This window comes from Buceros rhinoceros, unplaced genomic scaffold (genome assembly GCF_000710305.1).
Source record: "Buceros rhinoceros silvestris isolate BGI_N320 unplaced genomic scaffold, ASM71030v1 scaffold1970, whole genome shotgun sequence".
Lineage (NCBI taxonomy): Eukaryota > Metazoa > Chordata > Aves > Bucerotiformes > Bucerotidae > Buceros > Buceros rhinoceros.
In genome coordinates this window covers 2,577-29,624 of record NW_010389980.1, presented here as the reverse complement: position 1 = coordinate 29,624, position 27,048 = coordinate 2,577, and the positions used below count along the sequence as shown (strand labels likewise).

The window sequence follows — 27,048 nt, the reverse complement described above, 5'->3', positions numbered from 1 at the left end:
GGTCACACCACTCTGCAAAGTCGACTGACATCGTCTCTAACAGTGTTACAGTAAGTTAGTAAGGAAGCTTTCTTGTTGCCTTCAATGCACAGAGGTTACAAGACATGGGAAACTGTTGGGTTTTTGTTTTTTAAAATGTTGAATAATCTCTCCTGTACTTACATTACAAAGTATTTGTACTGTAGGGCTTCATCTCTTTTCTAAGGAGGCACAATTGGTGCAAGGAGCCAGGAACTCAGGTAAGCAAAAAGATGTAATGTTCTCTTCTTGGCTCATTGGTACAACTGCTGATTTCTTTCCCTTTAGTTTTACCGTATTTTGGGTTTGATTATACTTAAATCTCTCCGAAAATATTGTTCATTGATGAGTTATTGTGTAAAAACTGCTCTGAAGTTCTCACTATGACAGCTGTGTGGAGACATACTGCCTTTCTTTACTACAGGACAAAGCAATGTTTTGACTTGATGCAATTTCGTTTTTCTCAGTGATGATAAAAATCGTAATAGCATATGTGGCTAAAAACCTAAAATAGAAAACAATTGCACATTTCATTTCAAACTTTTCAAAATGAAATTGCTTGGAGTTTGTTTTAAAATAAAATCTTTGCTTTTAAAATTTCCTACTGGGTTTGGTGCTTTTTGAGGTAAAACAAAATGATAATGTTCTACTTAACAGCCTATCAAATTTAGTGTAAAGTCAATCTCATTATGAGGCGGAAAAATCTTTTGCATTTTTCCATTAGTAAATAGTTTGTCTGGAAAATATTTTTCAAGTTTACTAGGCATTATTACTTCCTAAAGACTGCCTAAAACCTTCTACCTCATCAAATGAAGTTTGATTGACCACTGGAGTGAGAAATAGGCTCACTGTTCTGTCTTCTGCTGTTGGTAGAAAACTAGTATGAGCATTGAATAGTGATGGGTTGTGGTTTAGACGGAGTAGTCAAAACTAAGAAACACAAAAAGCTAAAGGAAGGATTCATTGCAGCAAAATGCTTATGCAAAGGAGATTGTAGGCATGTGAAAATGAATCAGTGTCAGGGTGACAGATGGGGCAGGTTATTCTTCAGGTCCTGTTTGGGTTTTTACAAGTTTTATAGCAAGAGCCGTCTCATGCTTTTATTCTTATTCCTGGAAAATATTTTTGAGAATAATTCTAAGCAATGAAGAGTAATAGCAGGCCTTTATTTGTCATATTAAAAATTATGTATAAGCAACTTCTTCAGTAGAAATAATGTACAGTCATGATTAGTACTGCTAGTAAGTGGCCAAAAAAACCACCATGACTTCTGGTCCTCAAAGTATTAACTAAATTACTGACAAATGTTTATTATACATTATTGTCCCTTTCTAGGTACACTGCTTAGCAACTTTGTGTTGTTAAACAGATTCACAGACTCTGCAAATATAAAAGAGATGTCTCTCTAAGGTTACAAACACAACTGTAAGTGGTAGTTTCTTCGGCTTTTGTTACCTGTCCATGCACTGTGGAGGGACATCTTCACTGTGGACAAGACTATGTTAACGCACCTGATCCTGCTGAGTCTGGTGATTGGGAGCAGCCAGGGGTGCTACTGTGAACATTACCCATGGGGGTCATGGTCTGCCTGTTCACAAACCTGCAATTATGGCACACAGACCAGGCACAGGTAGGGCCGAACTATCTCAGTAGTTCTGTGTTTCTATTTATTCCCCGAGGCCACTTCTGGGGAGGGGGACATGTGTCTGAAGATCCAGCTTCTATAATATACTGAGAAAAAATGTCATATCCAAGTGTTTGCCAGATCAATAGATTATATTTTAATTGCAAGAGTTAAATGTTACAAAATTATGTATATGAAGCTCTACAGTGCCTCCAAACAAACCTGTATCAGCCAACACATGTGGAGAGGAGAGAAAAGTCAGATCCTCTGATGGCCTTGCCAGCAGCATGCTGTGAGCAATCCGTCCCTGTGAGCACACGCGGCCAGGTCTCATTGCCTCGCTCTGGGAGCTCTGCCCAGTGCAAAGCAATGCCATGGGAGGGGTGAGCTCCAGCGAAGCAAGCCTACGGAAAGTTCCTTCCTCTATGATTAATCTTATGACAGCAGTTAGACAAAGATTCAGCAGCACCAGATTAGATGCATTTCAGCAGTATGTGCTAAACTCGTGAGAAATGCCCTCTTTTCATGCTGGCTCATCCTGTAACTATTCTGAGGGACATTTCAAGTGATATGAATGAAAAATAATTGCTCTGTAAACTTAAGGCACACTTGGATTTTAACTTTAAACAACATCTGCAACTACCTATTTTATCTCTCAAGTGTTTTTCATTGAGATCAAATAATTTCCTTTATCAGTCTTCACCTATAGTTAGAGAACACCTACATTCTGTCTGTGATTACTTCCTAGCATAATTCGTTACATTTTTTAGGCAAATAAGAATGGATGAATATTTCAGCCAAAACTTCTGTGACAAGCTATGCAAAAAGCAGGAATCTCGCACGTGTAACCAGCAGACATGTCCTATCAACTGCTGGCTTGGAGACTTTGGCCCTTGGTCAGAATGTGACCCATGCATGAAAAAACAGGTAGGTAGAAAATGTATTATATGGCTTAAATGCAAGAAATTATGCTCAAGAGATCTATTTCAGACATTAAGCTTCGTGGCAAATGATCTGCAAAATGACAGTTTAAGTCAACAGGGAAATTTCTTATGAATTATAACAGTAGAAGACGAAGACAACAACTTAAAATAAGCAGATCAAAACAAAAAGCATCGTGTAAATCCATTTATGAGAACTTGCTTCAAAAGTTTCATTGTCACAATTAAAGATTAATTTTCTGCATAAATTAAGCTGTAGAGTTTGCATGTCTCTTTAATCGGGAGGAAGCCACTGAATTTTTAGCTTGCCAATAGCAGTCTGTGTGTTCTAAAGACAGGAAAAATAGGATCAAAGAGTTAAACAGCAAATCTTAATCAGCACTGGCTAGAAATATATCTTACATTGATAGTCAGGATCAGTCTGAGATTGCTGTTAAGAAATCCAGAGCACCATTCCCCCAACCTTTATAGGCTACACAAAAAAACCTGTGGATGTGCTCATGACCCGTGGAACAAAGACCGAGGATGATGTTTTTCCTCTCAGGCTTGTGTCTGTTGGCTGACGGTAGACTTAGAGGTGAGATGGCAGAGAGGGAAGAGGTAAAAAGTCAGGTTCAAGTGGATTTGGCCTATAGAAACCAAGCCCTAGCAAATGTAGGGAGTGGAGGGGAGCGAAGTGCAGAATGTTTGGAGTAGTTATGTGCCTGGTGGGTCTGAGCTTTGAGGATGACCATGACAGCAGCTTTTCAGTTGCTGTGCAGACTAAGCCTAAAGCTCTCTGAACACCCTGCTCAGCTTCAGAAACGCATGCCAGAAATCAATCTTGAAAAACCTGTCAGATTTCTTAAGTACATCTTTATATACATATATAACTTTCTGATGCCCATGCAGCGTAAGGAAGACATGAAGAAACTGTTTTAGGTATGAACTATCCTCTAGGCTTCCCATCCTGCACCTGGGAAGAAGAGTATGGGAGCAGAGCAGGGAGAAACAGTGAGAGTAGGAGACAGAAAACAACCTGCAAAGGCTGAAAGGGGGCATTGCTCTCAACTGGACTGAATTTTTGTGGTAGCCAGTGTCCCCTTAAATGGCTGAATTTCTTACCTCCACATCCATGTATAGAACCATTATTCATTTTTATATACTTTAAATACTGATGCAACATATTTGCTGCTTCATCCATTTTCCCCTCCAAGCTATAAAGATCACTGCTTGTGATCTTTATACATGCAAACAACCACCAGAATGGAGGATGTGACTTCCAAGGTAAGTGTGAAGACTAGTGTAAGCACGCTTTCTGTGAGAGGGAAGGCAGAAGAGGTGGAAGCTCTCACAAGTTGTGCATCCCACATGGAGTAGAAGGAAGCATCATCTGGAGCTCAAAAGCTTTCAGATGGACTAGTGTTGCTCCTTGCACTCTCCCTTCATAGTTAATCGGTTACTGATCTTTACTAGATATTTCCCTGCATTGTTTGACTCCAGGGTCTGTCTACAGGGAGGGAAGTAACAGAAGTCTGCAAGTAACTGTGCTTTTCCAGCAGGAAAAGAATTCTTACAGGAGGAACTGATCAGTCACTTATAGACAAGTCTCACCAGCAGTCCCTTGAAGCTGAGTGAAAAACATATCTGAAGTGATTTGTCTAGCAGCCTTCAGCTCTGTTACTCTGCAAGAAGAGTACTTGACTTGGGAAAAGAAAACTCAGTGAGCTCCAGATTTTGCTCCCAGATCTTTAGTAACAAAAACTTTCAGTAAAAACCATTTTTGTGTTACCCAGCCATCCACTATTCCTAAGAAAAGAGGTTTCATGTTGTGGGACAAGACAGTTGGTTTGAGGATGGGGATATATGCCACTGTCAGTGATGATAAAGAACAGGAAAAGATCTCCCTAAGCCTGTTCACAAGTCATTTCCTACTGTACCATTGAAACTGAAGACAGAGGAACTGAACTTCTGATTCCTCCACTGATGTAGCCCAGGTTGTCAAGTGTTGCTCTGTCAGGACTATCAAGGCTCTTGGATTTCAGTTCCCTGCCTGCCTTACCTGGGATGAAGGCACGGTAGGACACATTTCATTATTTCCTTCAGGGCTCTGGTTTTGATAAAGCTTCAGCAACACTAAGACCTGGGGCTCTACCTTGGGGGACACTTAGCTACAAAAACAGCTCACAAACAGCCCTGGTTTTATTTCTTCTGTCTTTCAGTTTCATGTCCGGACACTCCTGCGACCATCCCAGTTTGGGGGTCAGGCCTGTACAGAGCCACTGGTGGATTCCCGCCCATGCTTCCCAACTAAGCTCTGCAACATAGTAGAAGTTGATTGCAAGAATAAATTTCAGTGTGAAAGTGGTAATGATAATCTTGCATAACTGTTGCATTAGTAGATAGTTAAAAAATTAGACACTGAGACAAAAAAGGTCCAGATGATCCAGATCTTGTAAATTGCATACACAAATTCCAGGGAAAAGGACCAGGGAGAAAAGTCTACCTAAGGATTTCATATGTATTAGTAAGCAGCTTATGTTTGCAGCTTCTTTTAAAACTGAAAGTATCTCAAGAGCAATCTCTAGCCTGGGATGTAGGTATGACCATGACAGATAGACAGTAGCACTGTTCCAAAAATATTTCTTTGCAAAAATTTTTCATGTACAAGCATATCCATAGAGTTTGTCTGAATATAAATTTGCACTGTTTTTATTAAATTTGTGAGTATTTCTTGTTTGCTTCAATATCTATATATCCGATCAGCCTCCAAATGACTTTATCCACATATTCTTTTGCTAAACCGTAAATCAAATCTTTGCAGCTTCAAAGCAAGGCAAAACTGGCAGAACTGAAACACCTGTTTCTTGCTGTGGAATGATCCAGGCATTGTACTGTCTCGCTGTTAATTCCTACGACGAGTTCACACCTTTACTAGCGAAAAAAACAAGCTGGGCTTTTCTGCATTCAGACATGATGAATCTTTGCATAAAGTTTCTTGCTGCTGCTGTTTCTTTGTTGCAGGTCGTTGTATTGCAAAAAAATTGGAATGCAATGGAGAAAATGACTGTGGGGACAACTCTGATGAAAGAAATTGTGGGAGGAAAAAGACTGTGTGCAACAGAAAGTATGAGAGCATCCCGGGTGTGCAGTTAATAGGCAGTGGGTAAGCCAGCTGCGTTTCTTTTTCATAAACTTGAGATTGTTACCTCACTAATTTACATAAACCAAATAAGCCCCAATTAGCATGCGAAAGTATGCTATTAAAACACATAATTTCTCTAATTAAAATCAACAAGGAATTATAAAAATGCCACCATACCATCAGGCTAGAACCTGCCTGCTGCATCTGCCAGTCCTGCTCTGGAGTGCTGGTCCGCTAGATAAAGAGCTATCAGAGAGCACTGCTGTCTGTGTGACCCTTCCTCTCTCAGAGCAACCAAAGCATCATGTACTGGCAACTTTCAGCTCACTTACCCCAAGAACTTCAGCAGCTCTAAGTATATTCCTCTACTGATGTTTGATTGTCTTTGATACATTTCACACAATACCAGCCACCACTTCTTCCAGTCTTCTAATTTGGGTAGTGTAAAACCTAAGCATGGGATGCCTATCCCAGGTAGTCTTGCATTTTATCTGAATTTTGAACTCAGTGCACTCTGGAAACATCACTTGTGGCAGAAATGGAGAACTGCTAGTGCTTTTTCCTAGAACATTTTTAGGTGTTTCTCTGCTTAAGATTGTCTCATGCTGACATTGGAGGGTTAGGCACTGCTGGAAAGTGGGAAACTGGATTGCTACTCCAGCATTTTTCAGGCAAATTCAATGTGAATGAGAAGTTCTTGCAGAGGAACTTCTTTCAAAGCAGTAACATAACCCAGATGTTCATACTACTTCATTCAAACCTACAAATTCTTCAAGGTAGCTGTGTATCACTATATGTTGCAAGTCTTTATGTCTTTCTGGGATTGTTTAATCTCTTGAAATTTTTTGGTTGGTTGGTTGGTTGGTTTTTTTGTTAGATTTCACATTCTGGCAGGAGAAAGCCGAGGGGAAGTCCTTGGCAACTCATTCAACGGAGGACGATGTACAACGGTGAAGCGAAATGAGACAAGGAAATCGTACCGTGTTCCTGCAAACCTGGAGGCTGTCAGCTTTCAGGTATGCTCAAGCAGAACTCCTAGCTGAAAAACTGTTGCCATAATCATAATCATAATCCAAGATATCTGCTTAAGTCTTAGTAGGGATGTGAGTTTTTGGACAAGATTTCTCAACCTGGTGAGGCCTCAACATGCTGGATATGGGAATAATTGAGCATTGGGTGGCTCTACTGATATCTTGAAGATCTGTGTCTAATCACTGCATCGTATATCAGAGTCAACTTAATTAATTTGGGCTTCTCTCCTGCTTCATCATGGCTGTGCCCATGTTTTTGTTCTGACTTGGTATCAAGGGCCTTGTTCCTAACCCTGACATAGTGTGGCCAAGAGGCTCATCAAAGTCCAAAGCTTATTTCAGCATCACTGCTCTATCCTCACATCAATGGATGTCCCAAATCCATCTTCCTTCTAGTCACATGCAGGCCTGGGACACAGTTCCTCCATGAGTTCTATTAGCCCCTCAGTCCTACCAGTTCCCTGCCCAGCCTCTCCAAGGAGGATCAAAGAAAAGAGGCAGACACCAGGTAGTCTTGGAGGCAGGAGGACCAGAAGTATACAGTCTGGGCATGAGTTTTGCCAGAAAGGCCAAGGACAAAATGAATCTGTCTTGTTATCTTATCAAAAATCTTGCAATCACTGATTATTTTAGAGCTGGTATTTTAGACTTTTAGACATTGATGTTTAGAAAATACTCTGAATACTATGGTTAGGGCACAAACTGTGGCTGTGCAGGTATCAGCAGGCCCTGTCTCAAGCCAATAGATTCTGCATTGGGAAGGAAGGAATGTAGGACATGAAAAAAGATCAACTAATGGATGAAAACTGAACTACTGGTTTTTGCCACAAGTGCTGTGATTTTTTAGCATTAGCTGAACAGAAGCAAGTGAACAAAGGACACCCTAATATGTTTGATGGAAATTGCAGATGGATTGGCCAATGACATGTAAGTTTTGTTAATAATGGTGGGAAATTACTCTGTGTAGAAATATTCAGCATGGAAAAAAAAGTCTTGATTTGCCCAGGTCTCTTTAAAAAGTAGTTTATTAAGTTACTGATGTCCATCTGCAGGACTGTCAAGGGTTTGTGAATCACAGCTTTGTGAGTTCACCTATACTTTTAAATGTTAAGAGCAGCCTTTGGTGTAAGAGAGTCACTAGTTCAGGCTTTCTTCGGAACTCCAGTGTGTTTCCATGCAAAAACATACGACTTCTTGGAGAATGGAAGCTGATTGGACCACCTCACTTTCCAAGGTCCTTAGCAGTCCTATTAATTAAACAAGTTTAAAGGAGGGAAAAAATTGCATTTTCAAACACCCACAGGAATTTGCCTGAGTTTGGGGAAATGAGTAATTTCTGAACTGATGTTGAAGTTGTCTTGGTGCTTGGTTTGCATAACAGCACCACTGAGATTCACTAACTTGATCAGGCGGGCTTGCTCCTGGTTCCTCTCCACTTACCCTTAGTACATTATGCAGTGCTAACACTGCAAGTATGCAAGACTCACCTCTGGAAACCTGTTCATTCCTCTAGCTGGGAATGAAGAAGAAAGGGCAGAAAACATCAAGATTCTTGCCTTGTACAATATAGAAGCCATGGGACCTCGCCGTAGTGTGGATGTAACGTGAAGGTCTGAGAGTCTGAAGTTGAAGCACTTGCTGAAAGTTATTCCTAAACTTTGGGCATGGGAGTGGGGAATTTTAGAAGAAATTGTAATGGTATCATGGTTTAACCCCAGCCAACAGCTCACAGCTCCTTGATCACTTCCCCCATGATGGGATGGGGAGAGAGTCTGAAGAGTAAAAGTGAGAAAACTCCTGGGTTGGGATGAAGACAGTTTAATAGGTAAAGCAAAAGCTGTGCACACAAGCAAAGCAGAACAAGGAAATTCATTCAGTACTTTCCATTGGCAGGAAGGTGGTCAGTCATCTCCAGGATAGCAGGGGTCCATCATATGTAACAGATACTTGGGAAGACAAAGTCCGTAACTGAGTGTCCACCCTTTCCTTCATCTTCCCCCAGCTGAGCATGATACTCTATGGTATAGAACACCCCTTCGGTCAGCTGGGATCAGCTGTCCCAGCTGTGTCCTCTCACAGCTTCCTGTGCACCTCCAGCCTTCTTGCTGGTCAGGTGGGGTGGGAAGGAGAAAAGGCCTTGACTCTTGGGTAAGCAATAACTAAAGAGTCCCTGAATTATCAACACTGTTTACAGCACAAATACAAAACACAGCACCATAGGAGGTACTATGAAGAAAATTAACTATCCCAGACAAAACCAGCACATATGCTTTATTTTTTTTTTTTGTCTTGTATAAATGCCTGTTAGTAAGTCTACTTCTTATCCTATATCTGTCTAGCCTATTAACCTTTCTCAGCCTCATGTTTTGGGTTAAGAACAGTTTTTTAGCTTACTGCGGTGTCTCAAATAATCAGGCATGTTTCTTCCATTAAAATAATGAAGAATTCCTTGCTTAAAAGGTTTCTTTTTCAGATTTTTTTTTTTGAGCAAATGCATTTATTTGCTTTACTGAATCTCCAGGTAATAGACGAAGAAGATGATGTAACATCAGAATTCTACAACGATTTAACTCCCCTGAGTGACAGTGATCAAAGAAGTAGTTCATCCACTCACAGTGGCCGAAGGTCTTCTGGTATCCCATTTTTATTCTCAAGGAAGACACGAGTTAAAGTCACATCATCTTCCTCCTTGAAGAAAGCCATTGAAGCTTCATATGAAAAGGTGATTGAATGTTGACTCCAATTTCTCATTTTAATTCAATTTCTGTCTGCCCTTTTCAGAACTGAGATACAAAAGGCTACTTTCCTTATCAAGGCATTGGCATTATATTTTTAAAAAACCCCAAACCCCACACTAGACTTATGTATTAAAAAGTTCCTCTTTTGATACTACAGGATGTTCCTGGTTGTAACATACCTTCGGCAATGCAACATGGTTTTCTGTTGTTTGTACAGAAATTAGAGGCTTTTTCCACTTGGAAAAGCATAGACTTGACAGAGGTTTACAATTATCAGATCAGGTAAACCACTCCTTTCCCTGTCCTAGTTACAGATTAAGAAGGCAGAATGCCATGTAGTAACAGTAGCAGACAACTCTAAAAAGAAACTAAGTGTGCTCGGGAATGTGCGTGTGCTGGGCATTAATCTACTCTAGTGTTTGATTTGCTGACTAACTTGCATAGTGGAGTCTCATGGCTGCCAAGATACACTTGGTCATAAAGATAATCTCAGAAATAACACATCTGCAGAGAATTTTCTGAGAACCGAGAATCCTTTCACATGAAATTCTTCACCTTTAATGCAGAAGAATACTGGAGGATATAAGATTATGTACTTATATAGTTTAATGGCAGTAAAGGATAGGCTCTTGTTTGCAATTCTGCGTGGAGGAGACTGTAGGACTGACCAAAACTAAGACCTTTTGAAAACCAGGAGTTTTAGTACAATTAGAATGAATCTTTTACAAAAGTGTCAGTCTTAGTATCAAGATTTCTATAATGGAAGTTCACTGTAGGCTTTACTACCTTATCCTGATGGTTAAGTAAGTGGACTGCTTAGGCAGTCCATTACTTCAAGTTTGAATTCCACTATACTGAAGTTCCAGCGACTGGAAACCTGTTGACTGTCATTCCCATGTAGATACCTGTATACAGATCAGGCTGTTCTTTTGCACAAGTGGTGGTCTTCCATTTTGGTAGAATGGTGGCTTCTTGCTGGTGTAAACCCAGTCCGAAGTTACTGATGGAAACATTAATTTAGATTAAATTTCATCAGGAAAGTTTGGGGGTTTTGAGGGTTTTTTTTTTTTAATGTATGTTGGTCTTCATCATTGTTATTATGAGATCCCAGAAAACCACATGACATAGCCTATAACGTAATATGGTTGGCTAGATATGGCTCAGGATAAAATCCCTTCTTAGTGGATGCATAGCAGGATTTTTAACCCGGATCTTCCTCATGTTCTCTCATGCATCATACAGGAAGTCTCTATGTTTATCTCAATCTGAATAAATGTTATTTATGTGTGTTTGTAGATTAATGTAAACTTACCTATGTTTGAGAGACTTATAAATGAATTTGAAATAGTTTATTAATTAGTCAAAAATAGACATTTATATAGATCACTCAAAAAGAGGAGGAATTTTTCTGGGCTTTCAGGGGTCAGATTCAGATCTATATATTAAACTGTGTGCGGAAGAGTTTCACATGAGTGTTGCAGGGTCTCCAGAGGGCCCTAGACATTTGAAGGGACATGCATTTTTCCATATTGGCTTGGAAGAAGGATGAAAACTAGACATTTTTCAAGTTTATATTTGTTTTTACAGAAACTTTTTTAGCTAAGCTGACTGGTCCTCTAGTATATCATCTTGGTTTCTAATCCTTTAATCATAGAATCACAGAACCATGGAATAGTTTGAGTTGAAAGGGATCTGTAAATGTTGTCTAGTCCAAATCCCCTGCGATCAGCAGAGATACATTCAACTAGGTCAGGTTGCTCAGAGCCCTGTCCAACCTGACCTGGAATGTTTCCAGGGATGGAGCATCTATTACCTCTCTGGGTAACATGTGCCTGTGCTTCACCACCCTCATTGTAAAAAATTTCTTCCTTATATCTAGTCTGAATATCCCCTCTTTTAGTTCAAAACCATCAGCCCTTGTCGTGTTGCAACAGGCTTTGCTAAAAATCTTGTCCCCATCTTTCTTGTAAGCCCCCTTTAAGTATTAAAAGGCCACAGTAAGGTCTCGCCCGAGCCTTCGCTTCTCCAGACTGAACAAGGTGGGAAGACAGGTTGCCAGTGAAGACTGAGGCAAAAAAGTTGTTGAGTTCCACAGCCTTCTACTCATCCATTGTTATCAGTTTGCCAGACGTGATCATCAAGGGGATTACACTTTCTTTGACCTTCATTTTATGGCTCACATGCCTACAGAAGCCCTTCTTACTCAACTTTACTTTCTTTGCCAAGCTTAGCTAAAGCTGTGCCTTGGCCTTCCTGACCCCATCCTTACACAACTGGGCAACATCATTACACTCTTCCCAGGATGCCTGTCATTGCTTCCACCATATGTGCAGCTCTTTTTTGCCCTTTCGTCTGACCAGCAGGTCTCATCTCAGTCATGCCAGTCTCTTGCCTTCCTTGCCTGGATTCTTATACATCACTATCGAGAGCTTTTGCATTCTGTGGAAAGTGCTCTTAAAGATCCTCATGGCCTCTCTGATGTCTTCTGCTTGCATTATGGTAACCATATAGGGTGGGATTCAGCCTACATATCTGTAGGCAATGGCAGTTCCACACAGATCTGCATCTCAGCTAATCACACTCCTTTTGTATTGATGAAGAAAAATTGGGTGGCTTTCTACATAAATGCCTGTTAACTGAATAGTGCCCTAGTAGGGTTGTAGAGGGAGCCCAGGTGACCACCTTTCACTCTTCTCTATATGAAATATAAGGAAATATTCTTACAGTGAGACTGGAATATTATGTAACACGTTTCATTATGAACTGCTTTACTAATCTTGCCCATCCTATTCCATGTTGTTAGCTATATATACTATTTTCTTCATTTTTTTTCTTTTTTAATCACTGAATTAACATGCTGTGATGTCAAAGGTCTTCTGAAGGATTTGTATAAAAATCTATGCCCATTCCCTTAGGCCACATCCCAGGTATTTCTGGCACCAATTAACTGAGATAGACTGCTTGAACTACAATCCAAAAACAAAGAGCTCAAAGATAGGAAGACATTTCCATCCCTGGGGATGTCAGGCAGAGACAGACGTGATTCTGTGGCAACTCTGCTTATGAAATTTGGGATGCAACATTACTTATCAGCATGTTTAGGGTGAAATCTTGGGTTTTTTGAAAATTTCCAATTAAAACAACTGGTTTCCACACCAGTCCAGCTCAGCTTGTGTTTGACTTCTTTTTTATCAATGAAGTAGTTTGTATAACAGAACTGGAGTACTCACACTTGATTTAAACCAGGCCTTCTTTGGCAATAATCATCCCTTATCTACTAATATTTTGGATTAATACCTGGTGTTCATGAGTCAAGCTTGCTACAGGCGCCAGGGTTTATGACTATCATTTAACATGCGTCCAGATGTGACTAGAGACTTTGGAATTCTTCGGGATTGTTCTGCAAGTGAGGGTGCCTCAGGGATTAAACTTAGAAATCACTGGGTTGCTAGCAATAAAAGAATTTACTTGCTCATAATAAAAGCACTTAAGATAATATTACTAGCAGACCATGCAAATGCACAATGCAGGTCAAGCAGAAATCCATATTTACCATGCAAGTGCATGCTATAACCAAGGTTTTAGCATCAATATTTCCCGAAGTGGCCTGTAATTTTGTGTGCCGTAGCCAAAATGTTAGCTGCGGGCACAGCTGAAAATTGAGGATCAGAGCCTACACCACCTGAAAATACTAAAACTTATGTTACCACAGGGTGTTTTAGGAGCTGAGTATAATCTGGGAATTGTTACATACCCTGTTTATTCCATGTTTACTCTCACTGCAGTAGAGAGCTGAGCATCCTTAGTTTGTTTTCCAATGTGAAAATGAGAGCACTGAAATGAGCAGTGCTGTGCAAAACCGGGAGCTGAGATCCAGCTCACGTTACATTTCTCAGTCATGGATGGGAGAACTCTCTTTCTAGATGCACCCGGTGTCTTCTAAATCAAGTGACCTTGGAGTAGAGTCAACCTATTAGTAGCAAAACTGAGCAGAAGAACCCACGTATAAATCAGTAACTGGTTTGTAACGGACCTTTCCTATCTGCTGGTTGGTCATTTGCTTCAGTTTCCTGCCCCTCCTTCTGCTCTTGATCTCTTTACTTCAGCCTTGTGCCATCAGTTTCCCTTGTCACTTTACAAATCTTTTCTTCCAATATTTGCTATTCCTCTCCTAGTGGAGAGTTAAACTCACCCATAGACAGCCTCTAGGATTGCAAAAATATGTGAATTAGCTGTTTCACAAAGTTTACTTTTTTCTAAATGTAAGAGGTGTTTCCAGTTTTTGAACTTGCTTTTTTTTTTTTCTCCCCCTCACATTAACAGCCTGATGCTCAAACTCAACAAGATCTTTAACTCTGAAGTTTTGTTTTAGTTTTAGCAGACTGTTAAATTGTGAAAATTCGTAACAATGAGTTGGTATCTAAATTATCCACTCACCAGATTAGTTGAAAACAATCCATGGATGCTTATAAGCTGCAGTTTTTCATCTGAAAGTTTTGGATTTTTTATCATTTGCTGGTGTTTGTTAATCCAGTAATCCTTTTGCTTTCTGTTTGGTAGATTCTTAGAAAGTCCTAATTTTTGTTGGAACGCTACATAATCCCACAATGTAAAAGAGCAATGAGCATCGTCCCCAAGAACCTCACAGGTTGGAAACTCCAGAGTTTGTTCATGGTTAAAACAGCATAATACACAGGATTAATTATTTCTTGCACTGTATCTCAGGACATGATCTTGGCTCCTCTACTTTCTGTAATTAACTACCTATGAAAGTGCTAAGACTCTCCTTTTCTTATTTCTAGAATTCCAACTTTATTAGAGTCCATAAAGTCATTTCTGTTGCAAGCTTCACAATGAAACAGTCAGATCTGCAGCTCTCAGATGTCTTCCTAAAAGCGCTTAACCACCTGCCCCTGGAGTACAACTATGCTTTGTACAGCAGAATATTTGATGACTTTGGCACTCATTACTACACATCTGGGAAGATGGGTGGTTCTTACGACATTCTTTACCAGTACAGCTCTGAGGAACTGAAGAACTCAGGTACGTAATCTTTAACAAGAAGATACCATGATATGTTTGCCAGCTTTTCTTATCACTGTTTTCAGGTCTTACACCACATAGTAAGCTCTCCAACAGAAACAAATTCTTTAGACTTGTAACCCACCCAGTGGTGGGTGAGTTGCTGGGACACCTGTGACAGCTCACCTTGATGTGGGAGTCTGGGGGCACTGTGCCATCATGTAACATGGTTATAGTGATGAAGATGCTGCTCTGTGGTATTTCTAGGCCTGACAGTGGATGAATCAATGGAGTGTGTCCGAACAGAAACAACAAAGCGTGTGTTTTTCCGGAAGAAAAAGAAAGTCAGTACCAGATGTACCACAAACAGGATGACTGTGAAACACGAAGGTGACCATGATAATAGGTCCACGTCCTATTATTTTCCCTGAGAGATAACATTGTCCTCATCTAGGTGCCCCAGGTGATCTCCCAGCTTTGTGGAACTTCAAATGTTCTTCCACCACTGTCAGAGGAGCCAATGTTTCGCCATTTGTCTCTGAAACAAGCACTGGAAACAGTCTCCTACTTGCAGGACAAATTATGATGAGGAGTGCTCTTCCTCTGCTCTGGAGCACCATCACAGGGCATCCGGTGGCACTGGCTCTTCCAGTCAGTTGTGTATCTGACAAACACTTCTCATGGCTCTGGGTCCAGGGTCCAGGATGCTGAGCTGGGTAACAGGCACAAGTAGAAATGTGTGATTAAGACTTAGTCTCTGATCTTCTTTGAGGGCTCCTCAGTGCTCAGTGAGAGAGTTGGGCAGCAATAACATGCTCCCTGATCTCCTCCTCCCATCTTCCTCATGCCAAGCAGACATCTAGGTGCAGAAGTTCCCTGGCAATGACAGCAAAGTGTCTCAGGAACTGTAGAAAGTTGGTGCATTTTCTGCAAGAATGGCAAAAGTCATGCTTTGCACCACTAAGGACATGGATTTCATCACCTCCACCATGATTTTGTCCTTATTTTATGATCATTTTCTATTACTCAGGTGTTTACAGTTGGGATTAAAGAACCTGCCTTGCAATGCGTACTTCTAGAGGAGCCTGTATTCCCTGCATTTTCCACAAGTGTCTTGTGTCATTCTGAATTTCTCCATGGCTGAGGTCTCGAACACTTTCATTTAGAAGGCTATGACAGGCTGCTCTTATGCGATTGTTTTTCTGAGCTAAGGCTTCATTCTTCCAAGGATAGTTTAAAAAAAACTTAATAAGATTATATTCTTTTATATCATCTTACATTTTTTCTTAGAACCCTGTTGTGATATTTGCTGACTTTGGAGGCCTTTATCTGACAATACTGTGATGAAATTCCCTTTCAGGTTCCGTTTTGGAGTCAGCCGAACGGTCAGTTTCCCTGGTACAAGGTGGCAGGTCAGAGTATGCAGCAGCTCTGGCCTGGGAAAAAAAAGGGTCTTTTCCAGGACACGAAGTCTTCACAAACTGGTTGGAGTCAACAAAGGACAATCCCGTGGTGATTGACTTTGAGGTAAGAGAAGAAAAAAACCCACAGAAATAGTAAAGCACTCAATAGTTAGCAGCTCTTCAGTGAGTTCTACAGGTGTTTTGTCTTAAATGGGGATGATGTTCTATATGCTATGAATGCATATACATATGGGCACAACACAAACGTATAAAACTTTTATTAGAACTACTTCTCGTGCATGTCAGTTTATAAGCCACACCAGTTTGCATCATCCATGGACAGTGACAGGAGGAATATGAGTGAATTAGTCCAGCAGCAACAGAAGTTCAGGCACGGACAGGTGTTAGTAACTGAGCAGAAAAGCAGTGCATGGTGCTGGGACCACCTTTTTTTCTCTGTGCTCTTTCCTCTGTCAGGCCTGTGTGGCAAGGTATGGCACATACCTAAGCTGAAACAAAACAGCAGTCCCCCATTTAATGCAGCATGCTGTGACTTCACTGAGCTGCCTCCCTCCCTGGCTGGCACAGCAGCTGCTCAGCAAGCAGTGCTTGAGGCAAGCAGGAAAACCTGCCTGAATGCAGCATGCAGTAATCCTTCTCCCACTGCAGCTCCTGCAGGCAGTGTAGGAATGTCTCACATGACAGCGACTGGACGTAAACAAAACCCACATCTATGGTGTCCTGAATTTTTAGAAACAGTCCCACTTAGCTGGTTTTCCACTCGCTCACAGAGCCCTCAATTGAGGAAATAAAACCAATATAAACAGGATAATACAGATGTATAGCACTGTCACGCTGCTTTAAAGCATCCATAACTTCCAACATGCCTGACTCCTGTGTGATATCACTTCATAGATTGGCACCATTGCCTTTAAAATCCTGCAGTTATTTTCAGCAGAACCCTACTGTGTCTAGGTAACTGCTTACTACATGGTTGTCTAACAGGTGTCACCCATCACGGATTTGGTGAAGAACGTGCCATGTGCAGTGACGAAATGTCACAACCTGAGGAGAGCCCTGAAAGAATATGCGGGCAGGTTTGACCCTTGCAAGTGTGCCCCATGCCCCAACAACGGCAGGCCTGTGCTTTCTGGGACGGAGTGTCTCTGCCTCTGCCAGTCCGGCACCTATGGCAAAAACTGCGAGACACGTGCTCCAGGCTATACATCAGGTATTTGGGGTGAAACTGTCATAAAGCAAACATGGTCCTTCTGGTATCTATTTGCCAAAGGTGAATCTGATGTAACCTTCCCTTACTAAATCCATATCACTTCTTACCACATGGTGATGGTCAGAAAGTGCAACAATAAAGGTAGGATTAAAAAATAAAAAATCCAACTGAATAGGCATAGCTCAAAGGAAATTGTAAGACAGGGCAAAAAATTCCTTAGCTACGTAATTAAGATAATAGGAAATGAGCTGTTCAGCAGCAAAAACGAAGTTGAAACCAAAGATAACGCATATAAAAATTAAGAAACTTATAGTTAATTTTCCCTATAGCCTATCATGCTTAAGACTAAATGGCTAAGGGAGATAAAAATTGTTGATTACCCAGCTGAGTTAAGGAGAAGGAACATTATCATAATTCTGAAGAATTTAAAGAACAATTTCATGCAAACAGCTTTTTAAATTACATTGGCAGTAGGGCCATAGCTAAGGGAAACAGAAAAGACTTACAGTATTATATTTATTATTACATATATTTATATTCCAGAATCAAAAGGGGACAGAAGGGAAAGTCACTTAGGCTGCTGTGAGACTCATTATCTGGCCCTGATAAAGAAATATTTGGAAAAAAATAAGCAATTGAATATATGCAGATAGAGGTGAATGTAGAAAGTATACTGCATGCAGAAAAGAAAGGGTGTGTAAATAAAAACTTTTTTTATATGTTTCATGGTGGCACAGACAAAATACCCCAGGGGTTAAGAAAAGAGAGTAGTAGTTTAATTTATCTTGCAAGGGATATAGATGTGGTGTTAGAGTTCAGATTTATTTAAAAACTCATTAAATACTGAGTTTTCTAAAAAGATTGTCAGCACTGTGAGAAGACAAACATCCATATGTGCAATAGAAGTAGAAAACGAGCTGCTTCTGGGTTTGAATGTTATTTGCAATCAAAACTAGAAAGGAAGATGTATTTTAGATCTTCATGAAACAGCTGGAATCTGGCTAACCATCTCTTTGGAAAACTTCACATTCTAGATACAATCTAGGCCATTAACAGTAACAATTTTAAAACCTCTGAAAACAGCAGTTATTAATTCACCACCACCCCTCTCATATGTTACCGTAAGGGAAATACTATGTATGGTACAGATCTACCAAAGACAGGGGTTCTGTCACTTCTTTGCAGTTGCTGTAGATGGCCACTGGGGCTGCTGGTCTGCATGGAGTCCATGCGATGCTTCTTTCAAAACAAGGAGGACTCGGAAATGTAATAACCCCTCTCCAATGAATGGCGGGAAGCCCTGTGAAGGTGAGCAGGAAGAAGAGGAGGACTGCTACATCTCTGTGTTCACAGACAGGTAAGAATATACTAGATCAAAAGAGCTCCATAGTCATGGGGCAGAGTTAAGGAGCCCTCCAGAATGGCTTTGTGATCCCTAAGGAGGAAATAGCAGACAAGTCTCCTGTCTGAACTTCTGTGGTGGGGCTGAGAGGGAATGTCTGAAAATCTTCACAACTTTCTTCAAGTTGGGATTTATTCATTGTTTATTCCTAGAAAATGGCTGATGAATGACATACTAAATTACACCTGTAGATCTCTTAGGCTGCCTTTCATGGCTTCTTGTCCAAAGCCATAGAGAACTCATCTGCTTTCACTCATAAGAGTTCACAGTTTCTGGTTTTTTAATATCACATCCTTTTCTCTTAGAAGTTTAAGTCTGAACTCAGTCTCAGAGAGAGTTCCACTGAAACTATCAAGCTTTTCATATTCCTACTTTGATTAAGTCTGATGTTTCGCTTTTGCACAAACTGGCTTAGTTTCTTGCATCTTCAAGAGCAAGTCTTTGCATAGATTCAGTTTCTCTACTGGAACCAAGACCTGAGCAGGATTTTCACCTTCCCTGCTGTAATGACTGCGGACAGGATTCTGAAGTGGATAGGAGAGAATTGAAAGAAATGGGCCACACAGTTCTTTGTTTCTCATCTCAGTTAGACACCACAGGCTCTACAGCTCCACGGTCTCAGAGACCAGCCTCCTTTAACCATTGCCTGATGGCAACAGGCAGGTTTTGACTATGCTATCTGAAACCCAACCAAATCACATGGACTCCATAGAGACTTCCTCCATATGCTGTTCTTTGCCTCTTCTCCTTACTCTATAAATAAATACTTCATGAGTTATGTCAATAGAAATTGTAGCCCTGTATCTATCTCTTTTTTAGTGCTCTCACAATCTCCAATCAGCACCTGCAAATTTTGATGTCCACCATCTTTAATTTAACACAAGGAAGTTTTTTCACTATGGGGGACAAGATGGGTCACACTTGCAGCACTCCTGTCTAAAACTTCTGACATTCTGCCATTGGTATTTAGTGACACCAATGCTGAAGATACATCATTACCAGCAAATTTTTACCTTTCAGAGGTGCTCCTTGTATAAATGATGATGAAGCCAGGAGAGAAGAGGATGTTTTGACTGGTGAACCTGATTCAGGATGCTCCAGGCCAGACCCACCAGAAAATGGCTTTATCAGGGTGAGCATGAAAAATAATGGTATAGAAGGAAAGCGTTAGTAGTTGCAGAGCTGGGAAATTTTACAGCTTCTTTGCTCCATGTGCCCGATACCCAAGCTAGCTACTGTGCTAGTGAGCATGTTGCTGTTTCTGTGGCATGCTGTGGGGCTCTAGTACACCAAAGTCCACCAGCAAATGAAGCAAAGGCAAGGTAAAATCAATTTCAAACAGTGGTCCTTGAATCCTTGTTCTGTACCCATGACATCAGTTAGTGCAGTTGAAGTAACATATCATTGTATAGGTGAGTGGATGACTGGTACATCAGAGTAGGAAAAGCACACTTTCATCGAATCATATCATCGGGCTTTTATCATTGCTTCTTTTGACAATATCTGGTCATATTACCATGGATTCTTGAGATACTTGTTTTGGTTTTTTTTTTATATAGAATGAAAAAAACCAGTATGCTGTGGGGGAAGAAGCTGAAATTGCCTGTGTGAGTGGTCACATCCTCAGTGGCTATCAATTCCTTCGGTGTCTGCCAGATCAAACCTGGACGCACCAACCAGTTCAATGTCAACGTAAGAAAGAGAGAACTAATTTAGCAGAGCAATAAAAACAGGAGTGAAACAAAAAACCACAGATTTTTAATACAGGTTTTAACAAAAGAATCTGTAACTATATCTGAAAAGATAGACTTTTTAGAAGGTATTTCACGTAGAGTTGGCAAAAACCTTCTGAGTTTCTATCTCATTCCTCTTTCAATTCAGAAGTGATGTACATTGTAAGTATATTGTAATATTCAATGCTTTAGAAAAACCTCAGATGGATGCTGTGAGGTCCTTCTCTTGTCTAGTTTTGAATATCTTTAGGAGAAGGAGTGTTCTTTTGTTTCCAGACTTACACAGACATCTCTAAGTTGAAGACATTTATGCTGAAGACAGCATTCTTCGAGAAATTTGACTACCACTTTTTATTTTAAATGGATGATGTGAGACTAACCACCACCATCCCTCCAGACTGCCTGGAAAATCCTCACAATAGATCAATGCCTGGAAGTATTTATAGTCCAATTAAGAAATAAGAATCAGAACTGACCTGGATTTTGCTAACCAGAAAGATTCCAGTAGTTTTCTAGAATTCAGTGTGGTTTCATTGACTTAGTGTTCATTTTATCACAAAAAATAACCTGAATACACTTATAAGCTCTCTATTGCCATTCATTTTAATTGTTTTGTTAATAGCTTCATTTACAAATAAACTAAAATACATTAGAAACATATTACAATTATTTAGATATTGATTGAAAAATATTTTAAAAGACTGTGACAGTGCACAGAAAATTTCTAGACTTATGTTAAGTCTTTGTTAGTTTTGAATGTCAGTCAAATATTCACTCTTACTGAGTTTTTACTGTCTTTATGGCTCTTCAGATGAAGCATTATGACCTGCTGTGAACATCCACCTACCATACAACCAAGAAGAGTTATGCTTTTTCCTTGTTTGTTGCAGCCTCGGTATGCCTCAGGCCACCAACATCTGACAATGTCATGATTTCCCCATTTAAGCACCACTACAACACTGGTGAAACCATTAAGCTGAGCTGTCAAGCTGGGTTTACAGTCACTGGTCAAATGCAGTATACCTGTGGGAAAGACCTGTCCTGGGTACCTGCTATTTCGAGGTCTATCAGATGTGAAAAAGGTTAGTATGCCTGCAGATCCTTTACTGTTTCTACACTGCTGTGCTGGTATTACCAGCACAGTTTATTTTAGCTAGCCAGAATTTCTAGGCAGATGACTGGTTTTAAGACATATAGCAACTGTCCATTAATTTTGGTTTTACTTTAGGCCAAATAAAGTGCCATATAATTTCAGCCCCAAACTTCTACTTTAAGTTCAGAATTTTGGGGTGCAATGTACTGTACACATTAATTTTGAAGCTGAGATACGTGAAGTTTTCTTAAAAACAAATCAAACCCCAGCTGTATTAACAAGGCTTTATGAAAGCCAAGTAGGGGAATGTATTCTGTTGAAACTTTAGCTTCCTTTCTTGTGCAGGATTTTTCTAGTGATTTTTGCAAAGACTGATGGATAATTGTGGAATCCCAACCATGGCAGCTTTTGGAGAGAGAAATCAGGGATAAACAGAAATAAATCCATTCCAGGTTTTACAGCAGGAGTCTAAGATACTTCTGTTCGGTTAGTTACCAGTTACAATAACTCTAACTCTTTTGTTTCAGATGTGCAAACTACAGCTAGAGGTGCTTGCAATCCAGGACAAAAGCAAGTTGGATCTCACTGTGTTTGTATGTCTCCAGAAGAAGACTGTGGGTAAGTAAAGTACTTTAGTTAGAAAAAAAGTTGAGTTTTCTCCACGAATAGATCACAAGTCTATTGTGACACAAAACAGGAAGTAGAGCAAAAGACAACAGCAATTCAGGGCTATTCTATGTTCAGATATTAGCCAGCTATACCTCTGTATCCTAATTACAGCCCCATTTACAGCCTGTGAAATAAATGAACAATGACATTAACCAAATGGCGCACCATGGCGCATCCTTTTAATCTATGTTACCATCTGCTACTGCAGATCCCAACTCTTCCTTTTCTTCTCTATTCCTGCAATTTCTGTATTACCACTGTCATCACCTCAAGGTCACGTCCCTTGTGTTTGGAATTCACCTTTTTCAGATGAACATGCTGCAAAATAGACTGTATGTGTCAGTCTTCAGAGCATATAAAAACATGTAAGACTTGGATTTACTGTCTGTACACAACATGACCTGCGCAGACCATTAAGTTTTCAAGTGAATAGAGGGTTATCCTAGAGGATTTTTAGTAAATGACTGGCCAGGGTGAAGGTGTGCTGTGGGGATGCAGATAGCAAGGATGAGCACAGATTGAGTACAAGCTGGGAAGCTGCAGGGCTGAGATCAACACACATTCCACCACAGGAATGACCACAGGAAACTCCCTTGCCATGGGATTAATCTCACTCATGTCAACACCCAAATAAGCAGGCCTATTGTCTCTCAAGAGTCCTTGGGTAGAGAGAGCATGTTCAGAGGCTGCTAGCTATTGTCAAAAGTACATAGACCACATCCTCTGAGAACTAGAGAGGTTTTGTTGACCAAAGCTATAAGGTCAACTCAGGAACATAAACAAAGCGAGTTGTTTTTCTCCCCTTCTTTGGGAAGATGACTAAGCTGCACTAAATGATGAAATGCCTGTACCTGCTAAGAACAAACCAACTTGGGAACCAAGAGCAATACAGAAAGAACCTACATGCAGCGTGGCTTTGCCAGCTAGGACACAGATTTTTCTTTGCTCCCAAAATAACCATGCCTCAGAGGCAGACTTGCACACATTGCTGCAGGGCTGCATTAGCTCACACAAGGCACCCTAGGGCCTACGGAAATTCCACACATCTTGTGGAGGTAACAACACCTCCTGTTTTCTTGTGCAGGCACACGTTCTTCACCTTCCATCTGTTGGACAGGACCAAAGCTTCCGCATCTCGCAGCACTATGCTGTATCAGGTCCAGGTGCTGCAGTAGATTGGACAGCCTTAGTTTAGGCAGATACCCAAAGTGGACTTGTTTCCAGCCTACTAAAATAATTTTTCTTTTTTCTTTGGGTCAGGCACTACTCAGAAGACATCTGTGTGCTAAATGCTGTTTCTGAGCAGAATATCACCAAGCCCAGCTGTCAGTATTCAGCTGAAATGTGCCTCGGAGAGCAGTCGTTTCATTTCTTGCATACTGGCCCTTGCCGTGGTGATTACAACCTCGACTGGGCTATTGAAAGGGCAAAGCTCTCTACAAACAGCTTGAAGAAAGTGCCCTGTGGCTATGACACCTGCTATGACTGGGAGGAGTGTCCAGGTATGATTTCTGAGAAGTGGTATTTATCCAGCCCTGTGGATCTAAAAATAAAACGTACTGACTCTTTCACCGTTCCAAGAGTGGGATTTACAGCCATTTCAGCAATTTACGATGGAAGGAGTGTGGAAGTGTGGTCAGTCCCGTGTCCCCGCTACAAAGTGTTATATGCTTTATACGCTTTTTACCTTGGGCACAACTAGTGTAGTATTTCCACTCCACATTAGTTAGGCACAAAAGGAATTTGGAGATTAAGGGAACTTCTTTGGGAGAATTAACATTTAATCACAAAAATGGAGTCAGCAACGTTATCACCCATTCTCTGTGCAGCTACTATAACTACTAGTTTTTACTTCAGGAGTATTTGGTTCACAACTTCCATAGCATATAATTAAATTATTAAATTAAATTATGACACTACTTAAAAGGCAAGACTGGAGCCATCAGTCTTAATGGGCTTTTAATGGTCAAATTTGGAAATACCCATATGTGAAAACCGTGTTTATTAAGAGTTTTAATGAACTAGCTAAGCTGGTGAAATCCCTAAAAGGATTATTTTACAAACACTGTTGTGCAATTTGGGTATTTACTGTGTAACTTTGTGATAAGAGCAGTGGGCTTTCCTGTAAATGTCTGAGGTGCTGGTTGCCTCAGCGCACACAAAGCGCTTGCCAGGAAAAGGCTGAGTGGCAGCCACGATCATTCTTCCTTGCTTCCAGAGACAAATATGACCCTTATCTCACCTTGTCTGCTTATGACAAATAAAGCAACAGCAGCATGCAGCAATACTAAAGCCCCATTTTGAAGAAGCAAGATTTCTACAGCACAGAATTTGAAGAAGGTAGCTGTAAAAATACCATAAGACGAGTTTTTCCTTGTGGGGCCAGAGCAGAGGGCGTGACCAAGTGTGCCCCTCAAGGGACATGCTGTGGGGGAGACTCTAGGCACCTTGGGCTTCTTGGAAGGTGGTTATAATTAAAAAAATATTGGGCTTATTTATTCCTAGATCTGCTCCCACTGTGGAAATGGCTTAAAACTGGATCCTGTGCCAGCACCTCGGTGTTTTTCTCTCAAAAGCCTACAGAGGCTCTCTGTTCAGTGAGGAAAAATGAGAAAGGAGAAATATACATTCCGTAAAATATGTTTTCCTTGTGATGCTCAAGAAGTTTGAATTGGACTTTCCTCCTCATCCACAAAAGTCCTCTTTATCATGATATGCACAAACTTTTAGGAAACAGAATTCTGGTTTTCCTGAGAACGAGTAGCTGGTATCAACACAGAGGCAGAAGATACTGCAGTACCATGTGAAAGCAGCTAAACAGAGCAACACACAGATTTTCCATGCGCTTTAAGAATGGGAAGGCAGAAACTTAGTTTTCTGCCTAGGGAATTTCAGGGAAAGAATATAAAGAGTCAGAATCTGATTAGATCAGAAATGGGTAGTGAAATAATCTGCAGGACGGAGCTTTACCACAGGCCAGCAGCAGGTAGCTTAGCATTCATAAAGAGAGCTTTAACGAAATAGGAGCTGACGCAATATGGACCTTAAGACGCCATTTCACAGCAACATCGTGGGCAAGGGTAATTGGGAACAGAAAGTCAATATCTTTTTGTTTAGATGAAAGGTCAGGGAAAGACAGTGGATAAAAATACATATTTCGTTTCTGCTTCTGTATGGGCCACTGCTGGTATTTAAAGCTTCTTTTGTCCCTATTTCCAATACCTTACCATGTAGTGTAAGCACTGTAGGCTTTTTGTAAACAAGGTATCACAAGCCTCCAACACTGCTTTTCCCTATTGGACTTTGAAATGTCAAACTATAAAATATGATTTTAGTCATGACATTGAAGCTAAAATTCCACGTTCATTTCCAGAGACACAGACCCAGTGCTCCTGCCTGATGCCTTACCAGTGCCCCAAAGGAGAAAGTCACCTTCACTGCATCCAAATGGAGTCAACAGGGAGGAGAAGGACAGTCAGTAATTGCATGTTGGCAGCCATGAAGTGTGCCGGCATCAAACTGAAGCTGCTGGAGCAGGGTAGCTGTCTGGCTTAACCTGTCAGCATTCCTGGCAACCACCACAATCATCCCACCATGCACAGATTGAGCCATCCTGGGAAAAACTTGGCTCCTTATAAAAGGACAAGTACATCAAAAGCAAATGATGAAAAGAAAAATAGAGCTCACTTAACAGATTAATGGGAGAAGGGTGGCAGTGGGCTTTTTTTGGTCTGAAAATGACCTGGGTATGGAGTACAGGAACTGCTCTCGCCGCTGGTAACTCCGTGGATGTACAGAGGGAGGGGGGGGAGCAGATGGGAAAGAAAAAAGAGGAGCATTGGCACTGGTCTCCCCTGGTGCTGGATGAGACTTTTCCTTTCCTTCTCCAATTGTTGCTTGGTCCCTGCGTTGTGACTGCCATGCGCCTTGGTTGTCTCACAGGCTGAGGACCTGCTGTATCATCCAGACAGGTAGACCAGGCACTTTAACACCTGTATGCTCCCTCTGACAGCTAATAGGGTATGAAGGAGACTACCTATATGGGCACTCACGGTAGAAATTCAGGGAGCAATACAAAATACTGAAAACCACAAATACACTATGATTGAGTGAAATCTTCAAAGCCATGTGACGTTTAATCAGAGTAACTGAAGGGAGGAAGTGTTTGCTTTCTGGGTTGGTTTGCTGCTTTTGAGCTTAAACACTGTTGGGGAATTTTTATGTTACCCCTTGAGGTGAATTAAACACACATTTGTGCTTAAATATAAAAGAAAGCTTGAATGAACTTTAATGCATTGGGCAGAGTCTTACCGCAATATGCAGTTCTACATGGAGTCTGCAAGAACACATCACAAGTAGACTCCTTATACACTCTCGCAGCAGCACTGATCCTGAGCACAATTGCATTGGGCACTTCAGCCTGGCTGTGGGATCATTTGTCAGCCCAGCTCTGATGCCCAAAGATGGGCCACTGAGCTTGGGCCCCTGAGTGCTCCCATTCCAGGATGGCTAAAAGACAATACTGAGGCTGTTTCTTATCACCAGACTTGCAAGGAGTTGTTCTTTCTCTGGGATTTCTACTTCCAGTCAGTTTGTCTCCTTCTTGCAGTTAATCTGTCTTGACCTCCATGCCAGATCAATCCTCAGTCACAAATCACCACTGCTGAGCAGTTACAATTAGAATTTCTCCTTTAGCACTCAGAAATTTACAAACCTGAGGATTAGAAACCTGCCTTCCAGGAAGGGGAAAGCTGAAAGTCACTTCTTTTCACTAGCAGTCAGCAGAACAATGAAAATCAGGGGAAGAAGCACAAGAAGTGTGATTGGTGAACAGCCCGCCCTAGGTATAACTACCACACCTCGCCAGGGCCTTAGCAGAGTCACTTGAGAGCTGGGAGGGGGCTGGATGTGAAATGGTTATTTTCCTTCCAAGGAGGTATCAAATTCTCATATTTGGGATGTTGCCAAGCTCCCAGCAGCTAGTCTCAACTGGATGGAGCTTAAGGAAAAGAAGCAATT

General features: G+C 40.9%; 1 protein-coding gene across 1 annotated transcript; it reads left to right on the top strand.

Moving 5' to 3' along the window:
- The first annotated feature begins 1,517 nt into the window (after positions 1-1,517).
- C6 (complement component 6) lies at positions 1,518-25,584 on the top strand. The gene is made up of 17 exons (XM_010135898.1): positions 1,518-1,648; positions 2,413-2,569; positions 4,785-4,929; positions 5,587-5,728; positions 6,585-6,723; positions 9,260-9,460; positions 14,279-14,519; positions 14,766-14,888; positions 15,859-16,025; positions 16,907-17,132; positions 18,318-18,489; positions 19,555-19,666; positions 20,094-20,226; positions 21,158-21,349; positions 21,888-21,978; positions 23,290-23,531; positions 25,403-25,584. Exons 1-17 carry the CDS (start codon positions 1,518-1,520, stop codon positions 25,582-25,584), a joined length of 2,796 nt encoding a protein of 931 aa, XP_010134200.1.
- Positions 25,585-27,048: the final 1,464 nt, after the last annotated feature.

Coding starts and splice junctions, on each gene's coding strand:
- C6 (XM_010135898.1), top strand. CDS start 1,518: ATGTTAACGCACCTGATCCTGCTGAGTCTGGTGATTGGGAGCAGCCAG. Junction 14,520..14,765: donor TGAGGAACTGAAGAACTCAG/GTACGTAATCTT, acceptor TGGTATTTCTAG/GCCTGACAGTGGATGAATCA. Junction 18,490..19,554: donor ATCTCTGTGTTCACAGACAG/GTAAGAATATAC, acceptor TTTACCTTTCAG/AGGTGCTCCTTGTATAAATG.